The sequence below is a fragment of the Lynx rufus genome, unplaced genomic scaffold (genome assembly GCF_022079265.1).
Source record: "Lynx rufus isolate CCGP_SWC_20201006 ecotype Redwood Valley unplaced genomic scaffold, mLynRuf1.p SCAF_17, whole genome shotgun sequence".
NCBI lineage: Eukaryota > Metazoa > Chordata > Mammalia > Carnivora > Felidae > Lynx > Lynx rufus.
In genome coordinates, this window is record NW_025814831.1 from 25874264 (window position 1) to 25899317 (window position 25054).

Below are 25054 nucleotides of genomic sequence, written 5' to 3' on the forward strand. Positions count from 1 at the left end.
TTACCCTGTGGGCAGGAGGGTTTGAAGTGTAAGGTGAAATTCCCTTCACCCCAAAACCAGTGTTTCATCCCCATGCCTTACTCTTCTCCTCCCATCAGAGTAGGGAAAGATGAAAGAGAATCATTTTAAAGAGGCAATGAGAAGAACCCACCACCTCCTCCAAACAAAACTGAACCTAGGGAGGTTCATGGCCAGTGAGGCCCAAGGGTCACACCCTGGCCATCAGGACTCTAGATCCAAAGTCTATCTCCTTGATAAAGATCACAGGCCCCACTCCCGTGGGCTCCACATACCCCCATGCTGGGGCCAGTCCTGATCCAAAGAAGGAAGGCACAGATTATGGAAAATTCCAGCTCAAGACCTTGGGCCTCAACCTCATAATCTGGCCATGACCTCGCGCTTCTATTTTGTTCCTGCGCTTTGGTGAACACAACTGTGAAGCAGGCCCCAATTTGCCTGGGCCAGTGCCCATCACCTGAGGGAGCCCAGGGAAGCAGAGCACAGACCCGGAGTCAGATCGTCAGGCTGGGGCCCTGGTTCTGCCACCTCCAAGCTATGTGACTGCAGGTACATTGCATGACCTCTCCGAGTGCCAGCTTTCTACCTGAAAAAAGGCGATGACATTGAAGCAACATCCCCAACTTCCCACTAGCATGTGTGGAGTCCTGGCACTCGACACAGCAGCACACACTTAGCACCTGCTAGACAAGCATCAGCTGCCATATGACAGTCGTGCAGAGTATCACAGGTGGTTCTGATACACAACCAGGGCTAAGAGCTAATACTACAGACAGTTCAGCACAATAAATCATTGTGCCCCATGAATTATCATGAAGGCAGAATAGCACAGTGATTTAACATGCAGGCCCTGGGGCCAGGTTGCCTCCATCCAGAACCTGCCTCTGCCCCTTAGGGGAAGCTGCGTAACCTCAGGCAAATGGTTTCATCTCTCTGGGCCTTAATCTCCACACCATTGACATGGGGCTAATCATGGCATTTCCCTCGTATGGCTAGATAAGGATTAAAGAGCAAATACGAGGCGCCTGGGTGGCTCAGTAGGTTAAGCTCTGACTTCAGTTCAGGTCACAGTCTCATGGTTCGTGAGTTCAAGCCCCACGTCGGGCTCTGTGCTGACAGCAGCCTGAAGCCAGCTTCAGATTCTGTGCCTCCCTCTTCTCTCTGCCCCTCCCTGTCCCTCTCTCTCTCTCAAAATAAACAAACATTAAAAAGTAAATAGGGGCGCCTGGGTGACTCAGTCGGTTGAGCATCTGACTTCAGCTCAGGTCATGATCTCATGGTTCATGAGTTCAAGCGCCACGTCAGGCTCTGTGCTGACAGCTCAGAGCCTGGAGCCTGCTTCGGATTCTGTGTCTCCCTCTTTCTCTCTGCCGCTCCCCCACTCATGCTCTGTATCTCTCTCAAAAATAAACATTTTTTAAAAAGTAAATATACACAAAGCACTTTTAAAAAGCTAACATTGCATAGACATGTGAAAATTATTAACTCACACAAATTATCATATATCAGTGGTTCTTAACCTTTATTTGTGGAAAATTATTCTCCAAAAGCATACACATCCCTCAAGATCTGCCCACAACTTCTGGATAGTCGCAGGATCCTAACCTTGCACTAAGGAACCCTGGAGTGGCCGCGCTCTGGAGACGACCACTTTACCTACCCTGCCTTGACATGTGCAGGCGCACTCTCATGTCTTCCGGCCTCAAACCCCATGGCTATAAGGCTTCTCCCTCCTACCTTGTCCCCAGCTGTCCCCTGGGTTAGTCACAAACCTCACCGCATGCTCTGTCCCCTCCCCATAACACACACACACTCTGACTACAAATCCACAAATGCCCTGGTCTTGACCGTTCAGCCTGGCTGCCCTCTCGCCCTCTCCCAGTCTCCCTGACACCACATTTGCATTCAGAGCTCGTCTGAGGCTCCGAGATTTATGGCGTGGGGCTGAGGTTATTAAACCCCACTGGAAGATGCCTCACACACTGAGAGGTAAACTCTTCACTGAGGCTTAATTACGCACAGATGTTGTGATGGGGTGCCAGTGTGCAAAAGCAATCTATCTCCAGTTTTAAGAGCTGAACTGGGTTCACAGTGCAAAATTCGCTTCCCACTTGTTATGTGTTTAAGCAAAATTAATTACTCAGGAGCCCTAGTAGCACCATTGTCTTAGGAACAGTGTGTGGGTTTTAGAAGCAGCAGGTCGAATCGTTACATTAATTATTTACCCATTTGGCATCCTCATTTCAAAAATTTGTGTTATTATTATTATTACATGTCTTGGTCTGGCAGGCGCTAGTTGGCCTCAGCCAGAGGACGATCTGCTGTTTCCATGGGAACGGTGAAGGAGATGGTTCTGTTTGTCAGGTTCATAGTTCTGGTGCTGAGGAGCACCCCTGCCGGGTAAGAGGCAACAGAATGTCCTCAGGCGAGCACCAGAGATGAAATCAGAAAATCTGGGTTGTAGCCCTAGCCCCTCTACTCTAAGACTGCCATCTGTAAAAGGGGATGATGGCTGCTGGCAGGATTCAATGTCATGGTACCTGCAAAGTGTTCAGGGCAGCAGAAGAAACATTTAGTAAGGACTGCCTATCCCTTTGTACAATCAACACTTCTTGGAACCCCGCTCTGAGCTCCTTTATCCTGAGTAGAATTAAGTACTTGCTCTCGGGCATCCACAGAAACACAGCAAAGTCTCTGCCACAGTATGTACCTACGTGCATGGCACAGACCTGCACTGTGGCAACAGTGTGTTTGTCCCCGCTAGATGGGAAGTTTGCTCAGGTAGAAGCCAAACCCTCTCCTACTCATCCAGGAACCCCTAGCTCCTAGCAGAGCAACAAGCTCAGGAAATGTGAGATAAAGGAATGAAGGAACGGGACATGCAAGTAAAAGCAAACATAGTTTAGACTCCACAGCACTATGCTAGTTAATCTCACTCCTTGTCTAAGAGAGCCAAGTTTTTATTTTATTGGTGGCTTGAACTTCAAGGCTGGGGCAGGATTACCAGATCTAGTCTGCACATCTGGATTTACAGGCACAAGAGGGTCTGTACACGCAGATTTACAAGGAAAAGCCAGTCAAGCGTCCAGCAGGCATTTAGACAGACCTGGCTCTCAACTCACTCAGAGTCAAACTTTGCCAATGGCTACATCTTTCACCAAAATCAGTGTCAAGACTACATTGACCCACAGTTGCAGCTTCCCTCCCATGAGCTGAGCTTCAGGATTCTCAGGTGGCTAGTAGAAACACACCCTCAGTCTCCCTATCTCTGTTAATTAATCTGGATAGAAGTATAAACACTACCTCCATTTCTTCGGATGTCTTCAGAAGCCACGAACACTTTAGTCCAGAGCAAAAGACCTTCCCATTCAATGCACTGAAACACCCTCCTCCCCAAGAAGAGCATTGCTTGACTGTTTGCTCTGGAACAAGCATCTGGAGCTCCTAAAGGCTCTGTGACCTCCCTTCCCACATGCTCCAGGCTTCCTGAGTGAAGAGAGAAGGGCCTGATCTCTTCAAAGAGTTGAAAGCCAAGCTCTCTATACAGACTACCAGAGGGGCCCAGCCCCTGCACCATGAAGAGGAGCCCCTGGGTAAACGGGTCCACACCCCGCCACAGACCTAATGTGTTGTAAGAACAGTGGCGGTGACATGCATCTCTCTCATCCCAACCCCCATGGAGCCCGTGGGGGACCATCAGGCCAGTCCTCAAAGGCCAGCGCCAGTGGCAACCTCCTCGGCAGAGCCTTCCCTACCCTACCCTACTCCCTACCATGGGAGTCCCCTCTCCCAAATCTCTAGAACACTTACCAGTGGACCTCGTACAGAGCTGCTACTTCGTATCACTCGATATCATTTCCCTCAGGAGGAGTCTTCTGTCACCATATAGGCAGTTCTACAGTAGTTGAAAACACAAACTTTTTCCGATGTGACTGATCTACCAGGGGTCAGTTTGATCCTAATCCAAATTTTGCACTTGCTTCTATGGGCTGTCATCCACAGGAAGCACTGTATGACCTCAGGAAACTGCTTCAGCTGAACTGCACGACATGGGCACACACAACACACACAGACGCACACCTAAACATCGCCACGTGCATACACCCGCCATCATCACTTTCCATCCGGTTTCAGACGACCCTCCGTCCACACCTCAGAACAACACTCCAACAACTCCTCTGATGCCCAGTTTCACAAGCAGATGTCAAGGTAGAGGCCCGTGTTCTGCTGCCTTACGTACTTCTCAGCCATTTAATGTGTGCAAAAACTACACCACTGCTTTCACTAGGTTCCTACCTTCTTTTATTTTCTGGGTCACTGGTGACATTTCTTAAAATGTGCATTTTCTCTTTTGCGAATTGTCTCTTTTTGTTATTTTTTTTTACTGACGTGTAATTAACATACAACGTTCTATTAGTTTCAGGTGGGTGATTCAACAATTCTATACATTACTCAGTGCTCATCACAATAAGTGTACTCTTAATCCCATTTATCAATTTCACCCATCCCCCCACCCGCATCCCCCCCTTTGGCAACCACCAGTTTGTTCTCTGTATTCCAGCCTGTTTTGTCTTCTTTTGTTCGTCTGTTTTGTTTCTTAAATTCCACATGAGTGAAATCATATGCGGTTTGTCTTTCTCTGACTTATTTCACTTAGCACTACATACTCTAGTCCATCCAAATTGATGCAAATGGAAAGATCTCATTCTTTTTTGTGGCTGAATAATATTCCATTATATATATTGGAATATGTATAATATATAACATATACTGAAATATATGTAATATATATACTAGAATATATATATAATATATATAATGGCATATATATTATATATATTTCAGTATATGGTATATATATTATGTGTTATATTATATATATTATTATATATATACATAATATATATTGTGGAATGTATATATAATATATACAATGGATTATATATTATATAATGGTATATGTATAATAATATTATACATTATATAATATCATATATAATAGTATATATATTCCATCATATATAATATACATATTATATATACATAATATATATTGTGGAATATATATATAATATATACAATGGAATATTATAGATGTGTGTGTGTATATATATCATTTGGTAATATTATATACTGACTATATATATATGTAAGTACTGTACATATACATGTATCACATCTTTATCCATTCATCTGTGGATGGACATTTGGGCTGCTTCCACATCTTCGCTTTTGTAAATAATGCTTCAATAAACACATTTCAAATTTAGTGGGCTTTTTCTTTGGGTAAATACCCAGGAGTGGAATTACTAGATCATATGTTAGTTCTGTTTTTAGTTTTTTGAGGAACTTCCAAAAGTGTTTGCCACAGTGGCTGCACCAATTTACATTCCCACTAAATGTGCACGAGGGTTCCTTTTTCTCCACATCTTCACCAACACTTGTTATTTCTTGTCTTTTTGATTCTAGCCATTCTGACTGGTACCTGGTGATACCTCAGTGTGGCTTTGGTTTGCATTTCCCTGATGACGGGTGATGCAGAACACCTTTTCATGTGGCTGTTGGCACTGGGGTAAGCCTAGCCCTATTTTCCCCCCAAGAAGCCCTGTGGTTTCTGTTGTGTGATTTTTGCATCCTGTGGAGATTTCTAGGAAACCATACGTTGTATTATAACAGAACTGACTATATCAAGCGAGGTAATATACATATAATGGTAGGAACGGCGCCAGAGCTCAGCTGCGTTAGCCACCATCAGCAGCAGCAGCAGCGGCATCCCATGCTTCACGGAGGCAGAGACCCAGCTTACAGGCCCTTGGGTAGCACTCAATGTCTCAGAATTGCCAATCATTCAATAAACATCTGTTTGACTGACAGGCCAACGATCACATTTGGCATTTCTTTGTAATGCTACCTTCAAGAGCTTTAAGGAGCAACACTAGGGACAAATCATCCATCCTCGGAAAGAAGACTCAGGAAGGGGGCATCCCCACTCATGTCCTGCAGGGGGAGTGTTCAGGGCAGGGACAGGCCTTCCCTGTGCTCTCTCACCAGACCACCTTGCCTCCACTGCCATGCCCCTCCCACCTTTAAGAAGTCAATGTGCTTGAGCATTTGGGCCACTCTCTCAGCATTCCTCCCTTCGTTGAGGAAATCCAGCTCCAAAGGCAGGTTCTTCTTGGCCTCATCCACCAGCCACATGAATTCAAACTCTGGAAACAGCTGCTTCACAGCCAGGATGAGCACCTGAAATGCACCAAACACCCCGTCAGTCAGCCCACGGCACCCACCACAGAAGCTCGGGTCCCTGCCCTCCCGCCTGGGTCCAGGCAGAAACAGCTCCCCAGGCCTCCTCTGAAGTAAGGCCTCCCTGCTCCCCAGGGGCCCATCTCTGTAGTTCAAATCCAAGAGGATAAAAGCCCAACAGCTGCCAGCAGCCACGACTCCCATGTGCCAAGCCCTCCCCGCATGCCCAGTGCTGGGCTGAGCGCTTATATCGTGACTCCATTTGGTCTTCACAACTCTGGGGCGTCAACCATATGCACTTATCCCCATTTTATAAACAAACAAGTCAAGGCTCTGAGAGTTTATAGGACTGTCCCAAATTCGCCCAGCAAGGAGGCACCGAGTCAGGACTCCACTTGAGTCGACCTCGCCCCCAAATCCTCGCTCTTCCTCACTTACTGAACTGCTGCCTTCAGCCTTTGCTGCTCCCAGACTTGTCCCTCATGGTCCTGTTTACAAAGGGCAGGGAGGGTGCTGCAACTGTGTGGCATTTTGTTATTTCTTTTTTTTTTTTTTTTTTTTTTTTTTTTTTTTTTTTTATTTATTTTTGGGACAGACAGAGACAGAGCATGAACGGGGGAGGGGCAGAGAGAGAGGGAGACACAGAATCGGAAACAGGCTCCAGGCTCCGAACCATCAGCCCAGAGCCTGACGCGGGGCTCGAACTCACAGACCGTGAGATCGTGACCTGGCTGAAGTCGGACGCTTAACCGACTGCGCCACCCAGGCGCCCCAGCATTTTGTTATTTCTTAAGCTGAGCAGTGGATACACGAGCATTTATAATGTGATTTTTTTTTATACTTTTCCCTTGTCTAGAATATTTCTTGATAAAAAGTACACTGCAATAAGAAAACAAGGCTGGACAAGACAAGAGGAGTAAGAGACAAGGGATGTGACTACTAGGACAAAAAGCTCAGGTTTCTGGCAATTTGGCCACCTTTGGATTCTTGAGTGAGAACACGATGAAAAGTGGGATTTTAGTGGACTTACAGGGCATTTATCAGTTTAGTAATATGAAATTAAACAACCCTGGCAGAGAACAGGAGCCCAGTGATATCTGCAGAGTATGCCATGTCCCCTCCATGGTCTGGGACTCAGTTCTGAGGCTGCTGCACACTGGGGCTCTAGATTTAAGATGATCTAGAAAGTTCATGGATGATGGCTCTGCAGTAGGTGATGAGAGGGAGGCCAGGAACATGGGAGATGTTCCAGTATTCCCCAAGAGAAACACAGAAGGCAACTCTCCTGTTCTACTATAAGCCTTCCTGTCAGTGTTCAAAGTGATCAATCCTCCCAGAAATTCTTGACATGAATTATAGTCCAAGTTCTCTGAGAATACCCATCTCTACCCCACGGTTACACCAAACAGTAATGAGCAAGAATTAGAAAACCATGGGCCCATTGGTACCAAGAGACCTACCCCATCTTTTGTGGACTGAATGTTTGTATCCCTCTCCCCAATTTAATGTTGAAGTCCTAATCCCCGAGAGATGGTGTTTGGTGATGGAGCCTCAAGGAGGTAATTAGGTTTAGATGAGGTCATGAGGGCAGGGCCCCTATGATGGGATCAGTGCCTGATAAGAAGAGGAAGAGACAGAGCGCTCTTCCATGTGGGGGCACAGAGAGAAAGTGGTTCTCTTCAAGCCAGAAAATCCTCACCAGGAACTAAATTAACCAGCACCTTGATCATAGACTTCCAACCTCCAGAACTATGAAAAATAAATGTTATTTAAGTCACCTAGTCTATAGTATTTTGTTATAGCAGCCTGAAAAGACCAAGACACCATCCCATCTATCCATAAGGACTCACTGAGCCCCAGCTATGAAGCTTGTCATATGCTTCCTTATGTCCTGGTCTGTATCCTGCCCAGCACGGTTATAGGTACACACAATACAAAAGAAAGAGATCTAAAGCAGGGCCATTAACTACAAGGCATTTACAGCTTTGTTTTTAAACCCTATGTCCCAGACGATGTACCAGATGCCATTCTAAAGGAATCACCACTCAGAGTTATTACACTCAATTCCTATCAAAACCCTTTTTAATTACATTCTGCTGCAGTCTAATTTCTTTTAAGTCTTGTCTAGTCTTTCATGAGCTAGACCTGTGACCTTATGATAATTGATTTAGTTTATGTTTTGTTTCTGTTTGAGTCACACAGAGCTAGGAAGGAGAGGTGGCAAGAGTGAAGCCCATACTGCATGTGTCAGAGCCGAGCACAGGGAGCAGCAGTCCCCGGGGCATCGCCTCTCATTGCCATGCCCTCAGCTGCCACCAATGGGGAGGCAGAACCGGTGCACAGGAAACAGAAGCACTTGTCCAGGCCACACCTGTCAGCTGAAGCACCTGAATTCTACTCTCTGGACTCCAAGTTCAGGGAGAAACCTCTTAGACATTTTGCTCCAGCCTAAGTTCCAGAAGTTCTCACCCAGGAGGGCCAAGGAAAGGAACCACAATGGGACTCAGTCATTTGTTTGATCAGTATTTACTGATTACCTCCCAGGCAGTTACCCTGGGCCAGACATGGGCATACACAGGGAGCTACATGTACCCTAGTGGGGTCTCTACCTGGGGATGAAGCTTCTGGCCAAACCATAAATCCTCATCACTTATTGTATGGTCACTGTTATTTGTGATATTTTAAACTATCATTAATATCCAAACAGCATTGAAAGGCATTTTAAAGATTTTTCTGTTACTAATCAATTATATAATTAGGCATTACTAGTACGATTGGTTATAAATACCTAATGTCATTAATCATAAAAGCAAAGACTTTATTGATTGATATTAATTGCTAATAGCTAATCAGTAAACCAATTCATAATCCAAAAAACTTTACAGTACTCATAAAGCTGGTTTCTAAAGCATTGCACGCATAGTGGGTGAGTCACTCCCTTGGTTAACATAAAACAAGAGAGTCTATTTGAATGGAAGTTAGTGGCTCACAGCTTGATAAAAGGATACCATCCCCTTTAGAGTAAGTTTACCAACTTGAAAATGCGATGCTGGCTATGAAGCCCAGAAGATGTACATACTCACATAATTTTGTACATAATCGAGGGGAGCTCCCAACCCCTTGAACTTCAAGGGGGTGGGGAGATGGGTCAGTCATCTGGTCCAAATCTAAAATGGCTTAGGTTGCTGCCATTTTAGACTTTTCATGGCTGAGGAGAATAAAACAAAACAGTTTCACCTTCTGTTTTCATTCAATTTCTTTCCTAAGAGCCTGCCCTAAGTACATTGGTTGAAGTTTTCCCTTTTTGACAACAGCTGCAGCCAACTAAAATAAAACAGGTGTTGTTATCAATTTGGCTTTTTTGAGTTTTCTCCCAAGATGTATCTTCTCCATAAAATTCTTCCAAAAGCCAATGTCTCCACCAGTGCCTAGCATGTTCTCAATACTCAGCAGATGTTTATTGAATATTCACGTGAATGAGTGAATAAATGAATGAACAAATGAACATTTCAAAGGGTTTGTCCTCTCCCCAGAGAATAATATGTTCACATGTGCGTTACTCAAATACATCAAATTTTTCTATTTCTGAGGTTTTGGTGGGAAGAGGGATTACCTCTGAATTTTCGGTAAACACAATTTTGGAATGCCTGAGAATCTTCTACGTGATTTGAAACCTTATGAATCAATCGAGGTATGTTCAACCATTAATATTTCCTTCAAGGTGGAATAATGAAATTATTTTCCTATAGGGTCATTGGCTCACAGGAAGAAAAATCAATTGTGAGCCACACAGAAATATAATGGAAAAATTGAAAGTCACATCAAAGTTTGAAAACTACCGATTGCCATTTAAAACAACAAAAAAATGGAAATTATCATTATTTAGTGACTACCCCATGCCAGGCACTGTGCTACGAGGCACTTTCTATACATGCTCTCATTTAATCCCCTTCTTGCCCATTTTACAGAGAAAGAAGGCAGTTCCAGGAGGTTAAAGAATTTATCAAGGTCACATAGCTTGTAATTTCAAATGCAGGACTTGGACCCAGGCTTTTTTCACTCTTTTCTTTATGCAGGCCTGACTCATGCAATACAATACAGGACAATACAATAGGAAGCTTGAGATAAGGCATAAAAAGAACTGTTGTGAACTGTTAAAACCAACTGAAATAAGAACGACTATTATTAAGTTATTATATCTTATAAAAGAAATAACGCTTTATGGGAAAACAGCACACTAAATAGAACGCCTGCACGGATCTGAACTGGTAAAAAATGCATGTTCGACAAGGATCGAAAATCAATTCAGAGTGATGTAAATAGCTTGCCATTCACAGGGTTTATCTTTGTTCTGATAAGTTATTAAAGTGCACAGTTTTTAGAAAAGAGAATGATAGGGTGAAGAGAAGTTTCCATGGGATAGTCTATCTCTGGGGGTTTTTTAATGTATTTTATAGAAAATAAAATCAGCTATTGGGAGTCTGTGCCAACACAAACATTACCTAGCCACCCACTGTTCAATCAACACATTCAGAAAAGAAACAAGATGACAGACAGCATGCACTGAAAATGTTGTTCAAAAAAAGTCAAAAACATGACCGTCACGGGTCTTTATTTTTAGAGGCCCTTGGGACGGGCCAGAGGATATCAAACAGTGGATTCTGGTGCTCAGACCAGAGTCCCACCCCTGTGAGGCACAGCACCTTGGGGACAGGACTTAGACTCTTTAGAGAGTGACAGAGCACGAGAGTATTCATCATCAGTTTCAGAAGCTTACGAGACAACAGGGGGTGATACCGGGTGCTGCTACTGGGACCTGGGTATTATGGTTTTACCACCAGCTCACACGTCCACTGAGTCCTGCTGTGTCTCTAACAGTGAGAACGGCAGTGAGGTCCAGCCTGCTGAGCTCCCTGCTCCTGTGGGTGGCCAAGAGCTGCTGCAAAGCCAGCCGGCCAGCAGCCGAACAGACTCGGCCGTGTCAGTTCACCCCTTCCTGCTGAATCACTGTTCCAATCTCTGGGCCCAATGAGTCTGGCTCTGGACAGCCACTCAAATCAATAAGAGTCACTGGCCGTGCATCTAGAAGTAGAGGTGCCCCAACTATTAAAGGGACAATATCAGGTGATAATGACAAAGCTGAAAAACACCCTTGGCTGTGCCTTTGTCTTTTGTGCAAAGTCACCAACACCATCAGGTTCATCAAACACCATTTACTGAGAGTCGGCTTCCACCTGGCTGCCACCATTCAACAGTCTACCCGAGAGACCGTCCCCTTCCCCAAGAAAAGTGCCAGGTTCGCAGGAGATACAAAACACTAAGGTCGCCTATGCTACTAGGTGCCAACCCAAAAGCCATTTCCCTCACCTTCCTGGCTAACAGAACCCCAATTTTGTGCATCTTTCATGTCCCCCAAGGAAGGCAGGTCTCAGTCGGAGAAGGTGAATCATGATCAAGTCTCTTACGTCTCTTGCCAAGATTGATTTAGACTTGGGCATGCGGCCTACTTCTGGCCAATGAGATATGAAGGAAATTCTATTGAGGGGCTCTTTTTTGATAAGGAATAGGAGGGAAGAAACAGGCCCTCTTTGGCACGGGATGTCACTTACTTGTAATAGCAGGAACTGCTGCAGCTATTTTGGGACCATGAGGAGCACTACCTTAGAAGGACAAGCCAGGATGTGGAGATGGCAAAGTAGAAGACAAAAGGAACCTGGGTCCTTAAAAACCACAGTGAAAAGGGCTGCTGGTGGAGTGTTGGGTGGGTGGATGGGCTAAATGGGTGATGGACATTAAGGAGGGCACTTGCTGGGATGAGCAATGGGTATTATATGTAAGTGATGAGTCACTGAATTCTATTCCTGAAATCATTATTACACTATATGTTAATTAACTTGGATTTAATTTAATTTTAATAACAATAATAATAAATTATTAAAAAAAACAGTGCTGTGCTGGATCAGTCAACCTTGGAACAGTCAACACTATCTCTGGCTGTCTTGGAATGTGATATGATACAGGCTACTATCATTTACACCACTTTTAATTGGATTTTTCTGGTACTTGCAGCCAAAAGCATCTTTTTTTTTTTTAATTTTTTTTTTCAACATTTATTTATTTTTGGGACAGAGAGAGACAGAGCATGAACGGGGGAGGGGCAGAGAGAGAGGGAGACACAGAATCGGAAACAGGCTCCAGGCTCTGAGCCATCAGCCCAGAGCCCGACACGGGGCTCAAACTCACGGACCGCGAGATCGTGACCTGGCTGAAGTCGAACGCTCAACCGACTGCGCCACCCAGGCGCCCCTGCAGCCAAAAGCATCTTAACTGATACAACTGGTAGGAGCCCCCCCACCTCCTCACTCAAAAACCTCACTCCCAAACCTGTCCTTATAGCAGACATGAATTTAGATTTACAAGTTCACTTCTTACACTGCAAATATTCAAAGGTTAAGCCTATTAGTCACTCTCTCCTTACTATGAATTACTCTGGTCAGATTATCTTCCTCTCAAGACCATGCTGTGAGGAATCATAGGGTTGGAGAGGAGAGAGGGACAATAGTGTGCAGCAAGAGGGAAGCATGAGGACACAAAATACCCGCAGTGGTCATAAAAGAAAGCACCAGAAGGCTATGTTTTTCCTCTCCCTTGTCTCCAAGTTTCTGGTGGCTAAGGTCACCCTAATGCCCCCTAGAAATCATTCTTCTCCTGCTAACACACACGACAACCTTTCTGGGGTTTTCATTCCTAAATATAAAATGAAATGAGCTTTCCAGTTAGGCCCTTCTTAGTTTTACAGAGAAGGGTGAGGCCAGGTAGGACACTTTTCCACCAGAGACCAAGCCCAGTGAGAAGGCAGTGCCACTGGTGCTGCTGTGAACGCTGATGTTGGACAGAGGTCACCTCGTTTCCGGCTTCTCTTCTAAAGGTGATGAGTATAGATCTCTGATCAGCCTTGCGACCCCAGCCCCAGCACTGCCTCGGTCACTGTGCATGAGCCACTCTGTGTGTACTCGGCACACAGTTGTCAGGCTATACTTCCCAAGAAAAGCATCTGATGCTTATCTCCAGGAGGAGGATGCCAAATCTTTATTACCGCTATTATTGCTATTGACCTGACAGCCACCGTTACTTAGAGAATGAGGCTCTGAGTACAGAAATGCCAGCAGCGGTTCTCCTAAACCAAGTGGGTCCTGATGGCACCACTGGGGACAGGAGTGGCTGCTGGGTCCCAGGACACCCAAGGATGCTCCGAGGCTCCCAGTTGACTCCCAAGTATGGCTGTTCCGTAGCCACTGACAGGTGCTCCAGAAAACTTGGGTTTCCAGATGGATGCCCAGTGCCACTCGGGAACCCTGCTCCCAAGCCCTGGTCAGCTCCCTTTTCCATCACACAAAGCAGCTATTCCAAACCTTCACCCCCACCCTGGGCCTCCAATGCCACCTCCTACCCCCTCATTCTCAGCAGATGGTCTTGCCTCCTACTGCAGCGAAAAAAATAGAGGCTATCAGGCTGGTACAACTCAGCTGCCCACTTTCCCTCCATCATCCCCCTCTGCCCCACACACTCATCTGTGTGCAGCCTCACCATCTTCCTCTAGTTTCAATCTAGGCTGATTGGGGCTAATGCTTCCACCCACGTCCTTAGAGCCGAACCCCGAGAGTCTCCCCCAGAATCAGATCTGTCAGTTACTTCTCTTTCCTAGATCTCCAGTCCCCCCACACTCCATGGCCACCCTCCCCATCAGCAACAGCCTGCTCCAGTCCCCGCCTCTAATCCTGTGCTTTGCTCTAAGCACAACATGGTCCTCCCCAGTGTCATGGCCACATCTGAGAAGAGTGTTCTACATCAACCGTCTCCACTACCTGGGGCCTCAGTTTTCTCCCACCCCTTCACCCCATTCTCCTTGCTCCCTCCACAGGACTCCCAATAACCAAATCCGAAAGGCCCTTTCCAGAGCTTTACTAATTTTATCTCCAATTTGACAGCACTGAGTAATACTGGCAGACTGTATTTCCCCAAATGGCTGCAACAATATCTCCCACTCTGATGCTCTTCTAGAACCTGGTCGCGCAGAGGGGGCTTTTGTGACTCTTGTTCTTACCAACAGAGTAAGGAAGAAGTAGTGCTAGGCTAGGTCATAAAAGTGTCCTGTGCTTTCAGCCTTATTCTCGTGGGACACTTGCTCTTTGAACCCAGCCACCATGCTGTGAGGAAGCCCAAACAGCCACAGGGAGGCCTACTCGGAAGGACCCAAGGCCCTGCCCACAGCCCCCACTGAGCTGCCAGCCATGTGAGCGAGCCACCTGGAAGCAGATCATCAGCCAGGCCCCCTCACTGGCACCGCGTGAAACGCTGGTGAGTCTCTCTACCAACCCTACCCGACTGCAGATTCAGGAGCAAAGCACACGACCATTGTTTTAAGCTGCTGTTTTCTTTTTTTTTTTTTTTTAACATTTATTTATTTTTGAGACAGAGAGAGACAGAGCATGAACAGGGGAGGAGCAGAGAGAGAGGGAGACACAGAATCCGAAACAGGCTCCAGGCTCCGAGCTGTCAGCACAGAGCCCGACGCGGGGCTTGAACTCACGGACCACGAGATCGTGACCTGAGCCGAAGTCGGACGCTTAACCGACCAAGCCACCCAGGCGCCCCTAAGCTGCTGTTTTCTAACTCTCTTCTTGAATGGTTTCCATTGCATGTAGCAGCACTGCTCAGTCCTGGTCCTCCTTCAATCTCTCTGGCCTTGCCCTCTCCAGTCCTGCGGGGGCTTATCTTCCTGGGTATACACCCCCCATGACGGTGTTCCTCACAGCTCTTCCCTTGCCCTCTCCTTTTCTCTTTGCCTGACCTTCCTAAGTGACCTCAACTACTCCCCCAGATTCAGCTACCTACCATGAGCGTCCCTGCTGTGAAATCCTACATCTCTATTTCCATCCTGAATGCAGACCAGCAGAGCGATCCCCATCCAATCTCCTGACCACAGTATCTTACACCTCACGGTGGTTCCACCACCCGTCCCCCCTTGTTCTGAGGTCATCCTGACGTTACTGATCTCATAAGAAACTGCATTTCCCAGGCTCCCTTGCTAACTGGCTTCCATCTAGGCTTGGCCAGATGGGGCAACACTGGCAAAACGCTGAGGCAGGGCCTGTGGCTCCACCTCTCAGGTGATGGGCCCTATGGCTGTGATCGGCCTCTCAGAGGACCGGCTCATCATGGGCCAGCTCCACTGGGTGGCCCCAGCTCCTGGGGTCCAGAGAACCATCTCTTCTCCTTGTCCCTCCACCATGAGGGTGGCAGAGGCTTCCTGCAGTTGGTAACTGTTTCACCATCCCATTTGTCTTCTCTGCAATTCCATCCCCTGGGAGCCCCATTTTCTGTTTTGTTTTGTTTTTTTAATTTTATTTATTTATTTTTGGGAGAGAGAGAGAGCATGAGCAAGGGAGGGGCAGAGAGGGAGACACAGAATCCAAAGCAGGCTCCAGGCCCTGAGCTGTCAGCACAGAACCTGACGCGGGGCTCAAACCCACAAACCATGAGATCATGACCTGAGCCAAACTCGGTCGCTTCACGGACTAAGCCACCAGGCGCCCCAGCCCATTTTCTGTTTTAAATTCCCTCTGTTGGAAATACCTAGAGCAATTTTCTTTCCTCCCGACTGGACCCTGATGGATACACTGGTTAAAGGCATCCATATTTAATCATTTAAGCCAGAAACGTACAATTTGTTTTATTCTCCTCCTTTTCATTCATGCCAGTATTTGCTACCACCCCATGTAAAGCTGGTCACAAAGTCCTGATGAGTCTGTCCGTCGAGCCCATCCCTCCCCTTCACTCCCATTCCCCTGCCTTGGTTCACAACAGTATTTCTGGTTCCGACCAGTACAGCAGCCCCTCCGTTAGTCTCCCTGGCTACAGTCTTTCTGCCTTCCAGTATATCCTCCAGACTGCCAACAGACTTCTGTTTCCAATGTACATCGGATCATGACATTCCCCTGATTTAAAATTCTTGAGTGGTTCCCCACGGACTACAGCAGAGAATCAGATCTGCTCAGTTCCACAGCAGTTCCATACTTGCTGCGTATACTGTTCTATGCCTTCGCCTGCAAGATAAGGCCCTCCGTGCTGTCCTGTCGACCTCCTCAGCCCCATCTGTAACCATTCCCAGACACATCACCTGAACCAGCTCAAGTTCTCCTCTAAGCACACCCTGTTTCTCCGAGACTCAGGCCTTGGCACAGGCTGGGCTATCCTTCCCCCACCTGGCTATCTCACCGGAGCCTCAGTGAAGCACCTCCCCGACCCAGGACGCCCCCAACAGACCAGGCACAGAATTGACAGCACTGTGCACACACCCCTTTCGTGGAGCTCATATCCCCACACGGTGGCTGTTTGTGTCCAGACCTGCCCTTCTGCTAAACAGGGATGAAGACAGAGCTTCCTCACTCCCGTGTCCCCAGCACCCATTGGTGCCTGATGCAAAAGAGACCTTCCATGTGTGTGCGAAGTTCAGTCAAGGTAAGCTGAGGGAACAAACTGAGAGTCCAGAGTGAGGAAACGAATGGAAGGGAGACAGCAGACAAGGGGAGGGACATGCTGGCAGGTTAAATGCACTGACCTCCCAGGCCGGGTGCTGGCTACTGCCCAGCCAGCACCTGGCTCACCCTCCCTTGCTCTGCAGACAGAGCTAGAAAAGTCCAGAGACACAGTCTTCCATCAGGGCTTTTCCCAGGAACGTTTTTAGGTAGACAAGCTTGTTCAATCAAAACATGGGAGATGAGCATACAGTCTACGTAAATATTTCTATGTGATCTTCCTGTCACTTCTACATCCCTGGGTTGACCACATGCTCCCTTCTGTTATAAATTAACAAATTAAGCTGTAACTTTTCTACCCCCAAGGAAATCACTTTTGGTTCATCTCATTTCTACAACATGCAACTGAGGTCTCCTTGGCCCCAACAGCTGCCCATCATGTTCTGAGACCATCCCCAGATAGTTCCTAGGAACAAATTAAGAAGAACTGACCAACCCAGCCAAGGGTCCACCCCACCCCAGTCATAGCACAGTCACAACACTTCCTTTGTCATGGTCTCAAGCTTTCCTCTCCTGCCTTTCTGCTCAAAAGGTCACACTCCACCCAGCTGCCTTGAGCCAGTGTCACAGGAGCCACCTAGTTTCCAGAGAAATATAGAATGAGGATAAAGGAAAGAGAAAGGGGAAGGCTCTCACCTCCATCAGGAGAATGTCCTTCGAGCTCTGAGCCTGTACCTTTGGATGCTGGACCTTCACAGCCACCGTCCGCCCATCATGCAGCACTGCCTTGTGGACCTGGGCCAGGGAGGCGGCCCCCAGGGGGGTGTCATCAAAGCTCATGAACAAATCATGGATCTGTCAAGAGTGGAGAGAGAATGGAACGAATAAGATGACCCAGTTCAGTGAAAGGAGCCAAGAGGATGGGCCAGGGCCAGTGCTGCCTGATGCCCCAAAACAGACTTTCTGCTCCACCGGTTGTATGTCAACCCAGCACCTTGCCTGGGCTCCCTGCTGCCATGGAGATTCCCAGCAAGCATCTGGAGGGAGAGAGAAAACACATGTGGAGGGTGTGTCCCCATACACATGCATGGGTGCTCAGAGCACCTCCATTTAAGGCCAAAGAAGTGCTGTCTAGAATGTTCAAAATGGAGTACCGTCTGCTCATTTAATTATGCAACATTGCACCCCTGGGACTCTCATGCACACACATAAAATCAAGAGTAAGCAGAACCAGGGCACCAGACAGCCCAAGGCAGGGATCAGATATTCCAACCAGCCAACATGGAGAGCTCAAGGGATCCCAGGCTGGAGACTCCAAACCTAACAGCCGCCTCTTGTTCCTGCCGGAGCAGCAGGCTCAACATGGGTCCTCAAGCCCACTCTCGGCCAGTGGAGCCGAGACCCAGCAGGGACCCCAGGGCCGCACACCCCAGCCTCGCTTTTGGCCCCTACCTGCAATGCCACCCAAAGGGAGCCTTGGGCAGATCCCTTGCCCTTTGTCTATGAAATGGAACATGTACTCCTAACTTTTCTGTCTTCTCTTCTCTTCTTCCTTCCTTTCCTCTTAGAAATGCCATACCAAATTTTCCTAAAGGAAAAAAGTCTTTCTGACTTGAGTGGTCACACCTACATGGTCCAGATATGAATATTCTACCAGATGGGAAGGAGGTCCCCAAAAACCTCTTGCCAAAATGTCCAAGGCTGAAATTCTCACTCCTTCCATTTCTTTAAGTCCCTGTATAGCTTCCCAATCCTGGAAGGTCCAGACATTCTCACACACACACATAAGTGTGCCCATGCATGCTTAGTCCCAAGGCCCTCCTTCTCATGTCCCCCAGGCTCTCACACCCATTCAGTCTTCTTGCCGCCCCCCTTCTGCAGCAGGCACTCCACCCTGCCCCGCAGCCCCCTCCTCTCCTGGGGCTTCAGCAGTCAGACAGCCCATGGCCACCATCCCATCCCTCTGTTTGCTAGGCTGCACTAGTAGCTTGCTAATCTCCCTCATAAATCACTCCCTCCAGCCCTGTCATCATTTCTGTATCTTTCACTAAACTCCATCCCATTTATCAACATCCTTTGGAGGTCAAAGGTCCAGGCAACATGGGAGGGGCCCACACTTCTGTCACAGGAGATGGGTATGGATTGGCTTCCCTGTCCCCCTTCTTCTTCCTGGGTTTTTATTTGTACTCCTCCCAGTGCCTATTTACCCGCCTCCTTCCCCAACCATATACTTGTCTCTTTCCCTCCCTCCTGAGTTCAAGGCTCCCTGAGGGCCAGATTCTCCCTTACATCAATCACCCCAAGTCTCCCCATACAAGAACCCTTTATTCTGGACTTGAGCTTGGATTGGGAGAATGAAAGAACCACCATCTTGTAAACCTCATCAGAACATCTGCTTCAGGTGGGCAGGGATTTTTGTCCCTCTTGTTAGCTGTCAAATTCCCTGCACTTAGAAGAGCCCCAGAACCAGTTGGTGCCAAACACATATTTGTTGAAAGACTGAATCCACTATTCTCTCCATTGGAGAGGAACTGAATCAACTCTTTCTTCCTTTTGAAATGACTGGGCCTTCCTGCTCCCACACTCCTACTAATCCAAAATCCTCAAATGTAAAAGCACATGTCCTGTATGGGATTTACCTAGGTGGACTCCCCCTGTTACTCCAGGGCAGGTATGAGACCCCAGCCTGGTCGATCAGAACCCTGAATACCCTGGGTCACACTGACTGGTTCAGAGATGGACAGGTGACCCAACTGATCCAATCAGACTCAACTGTTTTACTTCTGTTTGAACTGTAGGAGAAGAGATTTTTTTCTTTCTGCTGAAATTGAACATAAAAATTGAACTTGAAGTCTGGAGCTATCAGGAATCGCAATAGCAAAAAGAAGAAAGCAGAGACAAGAGATAGAGAGTGAATCCATGGTTGAGCCCCTTGATCTAGCCATGCCTGAATACCCACCCTATAATTCCTTTTTCTGCTTAAGTCAGTTTGAGTTGTTTTCTGTCACATAGGACTAGAGGCGCTCTGATATTTCTTGGGCCCCATCTGGGGTAGATGAAAGAAACATGAGCATGGTGCCCAGCACCCCCAAGAGGCTCAGTAAACATGAGTTCCATGGCCTCCCCTCTCTCCTCTCCTCGGTGGCCTCTTGCTGGGACAGAGATCCAGGAATAGAAGGGAGGGAGAGCTTCAGCAATATTCCTGGCCATTACATAATGAAATCAACAACAACTTCCTTTAGAAACCCTCTGGCTGTTCCTAAAGGAGCACCAAGGAGAACGTTTTCTGGAGCATTTCTGTGAACTCAGACCCTCATCTCCCAGGCAGCTGGAATGGCCCCATCTTCCCACTGCAAAGGGACTTGGGGGTCATCTGACCCCACTCCCCACCCCAAGCCTCCACCTGGCTTCCTGGGAACATTTGCTCATTTTCTAAGGACAGCCAGTCTTCAAATCAGTGTCATTGCGGGGACGCTGCAGAGTCATTGCAACTGAAGAGTGACATGGCATCACTAGGGCTGTGTGGCAAGAACAGCTGCCAGGAGCACTCCAGGGAGAGGTGAAGGGAGGAAAGGGCTGAGGCAAGCATATCCCAATCTCCAGGGGGAGAGGAAGCCTGGCCCACCATCTCCCCAGGGAACAAGATAGGGGCCTCCCACAATCCCCTGCTCTTACCAGGGGATGCAGGGGGTCCAGAGCTTAGGATACCACCCAAACTCAGGTGCCTCAACTCAGTACCCTGAACAAGGCCCAGTTGTGAGGACCTGCCCTAATCCCCAATTTGACGGATGGAGGCAAAGAGAGGCATGGGGAATGAAGAGGCACCACTCACTCTGCACAGGGAACCTGCTGGGCACATCCCCTCCTCACCCCACCCCTGCCCACCCACCACCTCCCAGGGCCCCTGCAGCCATCCTTTCCCCTCTATCAGGAACCAAGTCACACACCCACACCCTCCTGTGCTTACACACACACACACACACACACACACACACACACACACACACACAATTGATTGCTAGTGAATGTTCCTAGCTGGCTTACAAAAAAGGTAATTAAAGATTGGTGCTACAGCCTGTAATTAAATATGAATAAAGTATCTCTAAATGGAACCTGATTCAAAGTATTCAGTGCAAGTACTTTGTGCTGATAGATAGTAAGGAAAAATAGACACTGTCCCGAAAGCAGAATTACGCCCCCCACGTGGCTGACACAAACACCACCCCCTCCAGTCAGGCCCTGGCCCCCAGCCCTCTGAGCAGAAAGCCATTAGCGGAGGCCAACGGCAGCATGCACAGCAATTAGAGTGGAGCGGGGCCCTGAGCTGCCTCAGTCCCTCACACAAACCTGTCTCCCCTTCTAGGGCTTTCTTTCCCTCGCTCCTCTTTCTTTCCTGGGGGTCTGGCAGCAAAATCAATTAAGTAAGACAACTGTATTTTAAAATGACGAGCTGTGCTTTTTAATTACTGTCAGCCCATGATTCAAATATACTGATGTCCCTGTCTAGAAAAGGAAAAATAATCAGGAAAAAAGTTTCTCTAGCTTTGTATTATCTGGTTTTTCAGGGTACGTGTGTGTATGTGTGTGTGTATGTGTGTGCATGCAAATGTAAGGGGCGGTGTTTGTTTTTTTATGAGCAGAAAACATCAGAAGGGCAAGAAGAAATGTGTCTTCCCCCACAGGCTCAGGTTAAGACTTCAGTGGACTGGCGTCAGCTGGGGTCCAGGAAACCGAAGCCACATGACATCATACCCAGGTACAGGACAGAGTATGAGACTCTCTGGGAAGTTAGGTCTGCCGATTCTCATGAAGTCAGTTTTCTGGATAAATGTTTCCAAAATGCCACACTGGGCAGCCAAGCACTGGCCAGGGTCCTCATTTCACCCAAAATAAGGTAAGAGGGTGAGGATCTTCTGTGAACACCATTGTAGGACTCCTGGGGAGGAGTTTCACATAAGCCTCTCAGCCGGCCAGCCTCAGGCCCCTCACCAGCCACAGGAAGGGGGATGTCCTGGATTTTCCAAGATGGCCCAAATTCAAATATCCCATCCTGGCGTCCCCGTAGTCATGCACATCGGACCTATTCTGGATTTACTACATCAAGCTACATTGACCTAAGATAATGCCAACAAATCGAACAAACCCACAACTGGCTGGCTCCGGTTGAAGACAGGAGCTTGCTTCAAAGCAGGCAAGTCCAGGCCTAGCTGCCAAGGCCAAGCAGCTCCCACTTAGGAGTTGGGAAGACTGCCCAGGGCACCTGGGGAAGGTTACCATGGCATCAGCAGCAAACAACATCTGGATCTCGAGGTCTAGAGATGCCCCCCTCCCCATGCCTGGCTGGGTGCCAGCAGCCATCCACTACAGTCTGATGAGGAGAGGGACAAGTCCCTGTACTAATGGAGTAGCTGGAGTGAACCTACCCCACCCTGAGCCTGAGGCAGACAAGACAGGCCCAGCTACCAAGGACTCTGCAAAGCACAGACTGCCTTGAACAGAAAACCCACCATCACATCCTATATGCCGTTGCTTAAAACCCACACAATCCTTCCTCTTGTCACCGTTTCCCAGGGACCTGCCCCAGGCATGCCTCCATCTCACAGTCACCCGGTCGGCTGATACCCCACTTTGCTGCAATTCCTTCTCCCCGTTAAACATGCCTGGTTTATATCCCACCTGTTCAGGGTCATTCCTGCACCTTGTAAGTAACACATGATGCTGACAGCAAATAGGTGGCACATGGTCCTCTCATTCCCCCTGCAGTGGTTTTAAAATAAGTCCACAGGTACTTAACAACTCCTCCCTTTGAGAGGTGCAGCCTACTGCCTGCCCACCTCTGAGTGTGAGCTAGACTCGAGACCTGGCATATGGAGGAAATTAGTGCATGCCTTCTTAGACATCACCAGACATCCTTCCTGTCCTTTCCCGGAGAGCGTGCTCTTGGGAAAGCAAGCTGCCATGTCATGAGGACACTCAAGCAGCCTGTGGAGAGGCCCATGGGGTAAGGAACCAAGGCCTCCTGTCCACAGTGAACCATCCTGGAAGCAGATTCTCCTTCCCCACTCATGCCTTCAGATGACTGCAGCCCTCACCAACACCCTGCCTATACCTCACAGAGAGTCTGAGCCAGAAGCATCCAGTAAGGTCCTCCCAAATTCCTAACCCATAGAAACTGTAACGTAGCAAATGTTTGTTGTTGGGGGGTAATCTGTAATGCAGTAATAGCTGACTAATAAGCCTCAAGCATACTCATGCCAGATATCACTAATCAATCACAGCATTCATTTCTTCTGGGCACAGATGATGCCTCAGAATCTCTCTCAACACAGTACTCCAGGAAGCCACTACCAACAGATCAGAATTAATATAGGAAACGAAATCAATCTGCCATTCCTTAGCTAAAGTCAGTCAGTCAATCAGCAAATACTTACCTGCAGGCCTGCCACATGACAGAAACCATCCTAGGTACATAAACCAACAAAACAGACACCACCTCTCGCCATGAGGAGGTCTCAGTCTGCAGAATAAGGCAACAGCCCCAAGAAAACATACTTGCTTTTAAAAAAAAAAAATTTTTTTTAATGTTTATTTTTGAGAGAGAGCTCAAGCAGGGGGGGTGCAAAGAGAGAGGGAGACAGAGGATCCGAAGCAGGCTCTATGCTGACAGCAGCAAGCCCGATGCAGGGCTCGATCCCATGAATCATGAGATCATGACCTGAGCTGGAGTCGGAGGCTCAACCAACTGAGCCACCCAGGCGCCCCATACTTGCTTTTTAGCAGGGCCTGCTGGAGGCAGTGCTCCCTGCCCAGTACCAATTCACCCAATCCTGATGGGACTTTCTGGCAAGGTAAGAGGAGACTTCTGATATCACTATGTAGACCCTGGGGGGTCAAGGGAGAGGTCAAGGCATCCAAATGTCTCTTCCTCCCCACTCAGCGGCTGCCCTAACTCAAGCCAGGAATACCCCCACCCACAGCTTCCCAGACAGAGCAATTTATTATAATAAAAATAATAATGACAATAACAGCTCAAGGACACATAGTCCCTGTATTCCATGGAATCTGTGTTCCTTCTGGAGTTTTGAAAGATCAAACTGTCGGTTCTGCAGAGCCATTAACTATTGCTACTGCCTAGCTGGGAAGAAAGAACGAAGGCCCAGCGGCAGCACCTGAGGCCTTTCTTGACAAGGGCCAACCCCAGGAATTACCAAACAGTGGTGCTGTCTAAATTTGCACAAGGAGGCTGGCACAACACTCAACCCTTACCAGTTTGCTAAAGAGCCTCTAGGTATAAGACAATCGTCCACCTGACTCTGCCAAGGGCATCACAGTCCCGACCAAGCTTCTATCCTCCCAAAGAATGGTAACAAGCAGCTGACCGAGAAGTATGAAGCCAGGAGCAGTCATACCCTACGGCTGCAGGCGTGTTCCCTGGGAATGCCCACCAGCTGGCCAGGATAGTGAGTCCTGAGAGGCAACAGGGCACAGTAATTCCAATGCAAGGTCTGGAATTGTAGGCTGGAATTAGCCAATGCAAATCTAATCATAGGCTGCAGGCGCTGCCCACACTCAAATTCTGGCTCCATGGTGCACCAGCTTGGGTAATTATACAACCCATCTGTACCTCAGTTTCCTCATCTGTAAAATGGGAATTTTAGTACCTACCTCAGAGTTGTTGTGTGAAACAACACACGTAAAGGATCTAGAATAGAGCCTACAGAAGACCCCCAATAATGGGTGCCCTATCTAATGCCTCCACGAAGAGGACAGAGTGGTATATGAGGAGGGCGCTAGACAAAGAGTTAGCAATTCTAGGCTCTCAGTTCTCCTCTGTCAGTGAGTAAAAGCGACTGTCTTCATTCACCCAGAGACTGTAATGGCCTCCTGACTGGTCCACTCACTTGCATTCCTTTCTCCTCCAATCTACCCACCCCATGCAGCTAAAGTGCATTTTCCAAACAGAAGCTGATCATGTCACTTCTCTTTGTTTAAACCACATCGCCAGCTTCCCAGAGCCAAAATCCTTAACACAATCCAGAGTCTGATTCTGCCCCATCTCCTCCCCCCGCCCCCAGAGCTCTCTCTGTCCTGCCCAGATAGCCTTTTTCAATCACCAGCACACTCCCTCCCTTCCCACTGCAGGGCCTTTGCATATGCTGTCGTCGTTGCCCAAAAGGCTCCCCTTTCTGCTCCTCATCAAAGTAACTCCTACTCATCCTCCAAAGCACAGCTCAACTGTCATTTCTTCAGGGAAG

The 25054-nt window shown here is 47.7% G+C and overlaps 1 protein-coding gene across 1 annotated transcript in view; it reads right to left on the minus strand.

The window, feature by feature from the left end:
• ADCK1 (aarF domain containing kinase 1) overlaps nt 1–25054 on the minus strand; it is a 123055-nt gene that overhangs the window by 25386 nt on the left and 72615 nt on the right. Inside the window, exons 5-6 of the mRNA XM_047080284.1 lie at nt 17496–17654; nt 6103–6261 (exon numbers count right to left, since the gene is read on the minus strand). Of these exons, the coding sequence (XP_046936240.1) occupies nt 6103–6261; nt 17496–17654 (318 nt within the window). The remainder of the gene's footprint in view (nt 1–6102; nt 6262–17495; nt 17655–25054) is intronic.